The sequence below is a fragment of the Solanum stenotomum genome, chromosome 4, assembly GCF_019186545.1.
Source record: "Solanum stenotomum isolate F172 chromosome 4, ASM1918654v1, whole genome shotgun sequence".
Classification (NCBI taxonomy): Eukaryota; Viridiplantae; Streptophyta; class Magnoliopsida; order Solanales; family Solanaceae; genus Solanum; species Solanum stenotomum.
The window spans coordinates 64,097,351-64,102,256 of NC_064285.1; the positions used below are offsets into that span (position 1 = coordinate 64,097,351).

Here is a 4,906-nt window from a genome sequence, read left to right on the forward strand (position 1 = left end):
CAACAACAACAACAACAACAAAAACCCCAAACTAACTCCGCCAATAAGTCTCGACTTTCACAACGCCGCCAGTTGTGAACAACTAGAAACAATCAGACCACCCAATAGACCCCCACTTTTCCTTAGCGCCACCGGTCACCACCAAAACCCCAATCCAACATAACCCAAATCGTGCCAACAGTTTTTACTTCTATGGAAAGAGTAGAAGAGGTTGGAAAAAGGAAAAGGGCAAGGAAGATAAGAAAAAGTTGAAATGAGATTGTGGAGATGGAGATGCAGATGGCAATGGCAAATATAAAAAAAAATTGGAAAGAGAAAGTGTAGGTATATTAATCAAATATAATAAAAGGAAAAGTGACATGGAGTGACCATATATACATGTGTCATTTTATAATCATACGTGTCATTTTATAATTATTTTTAAAATTACGTGGCAGGCGTTTGTGATACACACACAGTTGAGTGGGAAAAAATGTGTTTAAAATATTGCGTTTTGATGAGTTCAGGGGTTCAGATGACAAATGAGTAAGTAGAAGGGTTCACAATACAAACACATACAAGTATAAGGGTCCATCAGACCATTTCGCCTATAAAAGTTAAACGACTAGTTTGGTGTGTATAATTACCTGAATACCCCCAAAGCTGTTTGTAGCAAACCAGATATAAGGGTGGCTGTGTAGAACAAACCAACATACAATTGCATATTGTCTTCAGGCTTAACTTTTTGTTGAATTGATTCAGCCATAATCAATGAACAAGTTGCCACTGTTCCAACAGCAAGATGTTTTGAACTCCCAAAAATTGCATAAATTAGAGGGGGAACAAAACTTGAATCTGCAAAAAAAATCATTTATATAAATTAAGTAACCAATTAATCAATAATTTGTATTAAAAATCTATAAATATTTTACTGTAAACCAAGTTATTATTGTATAATAACGTTAAATCAATGTAGGTACCCCATAAACTTTAAATTCTCGATCAATCTCTATTGGATGAAAAACTTTTATTTTTCTTCTTCAATTCATATATACCTCTATCTAATAAAATTGACGAGTAATCGATAATAAGTAGTACGTAATGTGCTATAAAAGTTTAAGTTACACAAATAATGTACAAAATATTACTCCCTCCATTCAAAAAAGATTTTCAAGGGTCAAATTAACTAATATTATATTTCGTGTGAATTCAGACATAGAATCTTCAATATGTTTAAAATAAATATATATATTTAGAATAAATATAAAAAATACTAATATAAGTCAAACTAGTCAACAATTCAAAATATTACAAAATCTTAAAAATATATATATATGCTTTTGACCGTTTAAATAGTAACTAAGACCATTTTTTTTGGTAAGGAGGGAGTAGTAATAATTAATAAACATGAACGAGTATATACTGTCAGTGTATGTAACTTACAGAGTCCGATAATTGGAGGAAGTTCAGCAAGTTTTGCATAGCTTATTCCTTGTGGGATTGCAAGACTAGCAATTGTAATTCCAGCAAGAAGATCAAACTTAAATAGCCCAAAATTGTATTTTGGTAACCATTGACAAATTGGTACAAAATATTGAATTCCCTTTAAAATTCTTTTTGATAATTTTTCATTCTTGAATTCATAAAATGGATCATCTGGAAATAGTGTTTCTTTGAGATTTGCTTTAAGAACTGTCCCAAAGCTACGTGGTGGTGCAAAGTTCACTCCATGTAAAGACTTTGGAGAACCCATTATAAGTGGCTATTTCTGCAAAGAAAAAAAAAATTTAGGGGGAATTTGATTAGCATGAAGAGTTTATGCATGTATTTATAGAAGAATAAAAGGATTGTTAGAGTTGGTAATATCTGTACAATGTTGACTTGACACACCTCTTAAGAAACAATAAATAATAGGGGTTAATATTACTATATTATTCTTTGACTTTATTAAATTTAATGCTTTGAAAATGTGTCAGATGATAAAAAGTATTGAGTAGCAAGGGTAAAATAAATACAAATGATAAATTATTTCTTGATTTTTAAATTGAACAGGTATTGTTGGACAACTACTTTTAGTATAGTGCACAATTATTGTTGAACGGATGGTATATTTCGTTAATCTCAAATTTTTATAACCGGCTATTTTTGCAAAAGAAAGAAAGAAGAAATTTGTTTAGCATGTAATATGACTAGTTACATGTATAAGCGGAATGGAGTATATAATAAATTAATTCATCCAATGACAATTAATTGATATCGGTAATGTTTTAACAGTTTTTAATAATGTGTATATTTATTGCCCCTAAATGTTATTTTTATTGTAGTGCATTCATGTGTTTTTTTCATGAATGAGGAAAAGATAATGGGGTAAGGGGGTCGGTCATTTGGTGCATAAAATAAGGTGAGATAATTCAGAATTACGTTTGAAATTAAATTTATACTATATTTAGCGAAAGATATAGCTAAATTCAGGATAAAATTTATGCTTCAAACTTTGTGTTATTTCATCCCAACTCGAAGATGAATGTTATTATTATAGATTTAAAAAATTGTTAAAAAACGATAAAATTTAACATAAAAAGGTCAGTTCCGACAAAAAAAAAATATAACTTTTGTTGTTGTTTTTGTATGATCTTTATTTTCTCATATTTGAAAATACCAACAACAATTCCTATTTTGTAGAATCAATATATCTTTTAAAATATCAATTAACTTTTGAATATTGTCATACTAAAAAAAAAAAATAACAAAAAATTTACACGTGAATTCCCCACAAAATCCATAAAAAAAAAAAAAAAAGGACTTGTTGGAGACATTTTCGACAGAATTTCCATAAAAAAAAATTCATATTTCTGACAATATTCCCACAAGAATAGCCCTCAAAAATTTGCGTGTTTCAGTAATGCAAAAAAAGAAAAACTCTTTTTTGAAAATACCAACAACAATTCCTATTTTTGGAATCAATATATCTTTTAAAATATCAATAACTTTTGAATATTTTTATAATACATAAGCAAATAACAAAAAAGTTACACGCGAATTCTCGATGAAATCCATCAAGAAATTGGCTCCTCAGAGACATTTTCATCGAAAATTTCATATTTCTGACAACATTCCAAGAAGAACATTCCTCGAAAATTCGCTATTTAAAATAAAGAGTATTATTGTAATCATAATTCATTTGCAGAAAATAATGATATGAATAAATACCAGGATTAATGTTGGCTCTTTGTACTTGTGTAGCAGATGTTGGAGATTAAAAGAAGATATATGATTAATTATAAATTAACATGGATAATAAGATAATTAAGGATAGAATCTGAGAATGTCCCAGTGTTTCTGGGACACCCTATATAATACGTAACTAATTATAAATTGAAGATAACAATTGATTAATTCACAAGTGAAACATTGCTAATTAAAGAGGAATTACTGGTCAAGATAAGGGGGGAAAATACTATAAATATGGATAAACAATCATTTAGTTCTACCACTAATTATATGTCAAATAAAGATTAAATGTTAATAGTTAAAGATAACCCAACGACAATGGATTATAAGAATCTAAGAATTGCTTTAACATAATTAATCACAATAATTTAAGTAATGTAAAAGAATTTTTATACGATCAAGTCACTTAAAATATAATAAGTAAATTTTAAGAATAGCAAAAATCATATTAGCAAACTATAGCTACAATTTTGCTATTGGCACTCCATAGTTAAATTATGTTGGGAAAAATAACAAATATACCCGCGAACTATTGTAAATGGTATGCAGATACCCTCCATCACATTTTTGGGACATTGGTGCCCCTGTCGTTTAAAAACTAGAGCATATATACCCTCTATACTAACGGACATACACGTGTCATAATCTTATCCACAGATTCGACATCTATTAAATATCGGATCTACGGATAAGATTGTGTCACGTGTCCGTATTTAGTCTTCCGTTAGAGTGAAGGGCATATATGCTCTAGTTTTTGGACGGCAGGGGCACCAATGTCCCGAAAGTATGACAGAGGATATCTGCATACCATGTACGATCGATAGTTTGAGGGTATATTTGTCCTTTCTCCCAATTATGTTTGCTATGGAGCATCTGATTTGTATAAATCACGGCGATTTATATAAATCGGGAGTCTTTGTCTATGAAAATTGTGTTTGTATATGTATATGTTCTCTATGTTAGGCTAGAGTGGCGAGCAAGATTAGGAGAGAGGTGAGAGAGGCGAGCAAGAGAGGGCAGAGAGTGGAGAGAGGTGAATTGTATGTGTATATCGGTTAGATAATTATATATATGTATCAATGATTGTGTTTGTATATCTGCATAAAATTTGAATTCATATACAATTGAATCGAGTTAAAACATTTATATTTGTTTATCAAATCTCTCTTTCTCTTTATAAAAATACAAATTATACATTGTATTTGTATAAAAATTAAGAGAGAATAAGAGAGTTTAAGAAGAGAGAACAGTTTTGTATTTTCATAATTGTACAATGAGTTGATTGATTACAAGTTGAGTGATTGAAATCTACCACTATTCACTAATCTAACAGAAATCAGTAGTTATAATTGTCTTACTGTTAATCTAATAGAATTAACTACTTTCTCGAATCCTAAATCAAAATCTAAGGGTGTGTTTGGTATAAAGTTTTCCAATTTTTCCATGTTTGGTTTGACTAAAATGTTTTTTTCAAATCAACTCATTTCCTCAAATTTAAGAAAAAGTCATTCCCTTCAAAAATTAAGGAAAATATTTTTCAAAACTCTACTTCATCCTTCAATATTTTTTTTCTTACCCTACCTCGTACGCAATACCCGACCCTCCCCATCCAAAAAATATCAAAATTTTAAATTTTCTTATTTAAATTTCAAAAATATTTTTATTCCTACCTCCAAATGAACCCCCCCCCCCCCCC

At 29.7% G+C, this 4,906-nt stretch overlaps 1 protein-coding gene across 1 annotated transcript in view; it reads right to left on the reverse strand.

The window, feature by feature from the left end:
- LOC125863146 (probable sulfate transporter 3.5) overlaps window positions 1-3,353 on the reverse strand; it is a 9,084-nt gene extending 5,731 nt beyond the window's left edge. Inside the window, exons 1-3 of the mRNA XM_049543298.1 lie at window positions 3,190-3,353; window positions 1,423-1,747; window positions 627-834 (exon numbers count right to left, since the gene is read on the reverse strand). Of these exons, the coding sequence (XP_049399255.1) occupies window positions 627-834; window positions 1,423-1,732 (518 nt within the window). The 5' untranslated portion in view covers window positions 1,733-1,747; window positions 3,190-3,353. The remainder of the gene's footprint in view (window positions 1-626; window positions 835-1,422; window positions 1,748-3,189) is intronic.
- Window positions 3,354-4,906: the final 1,553 nt, after the last annotated feature.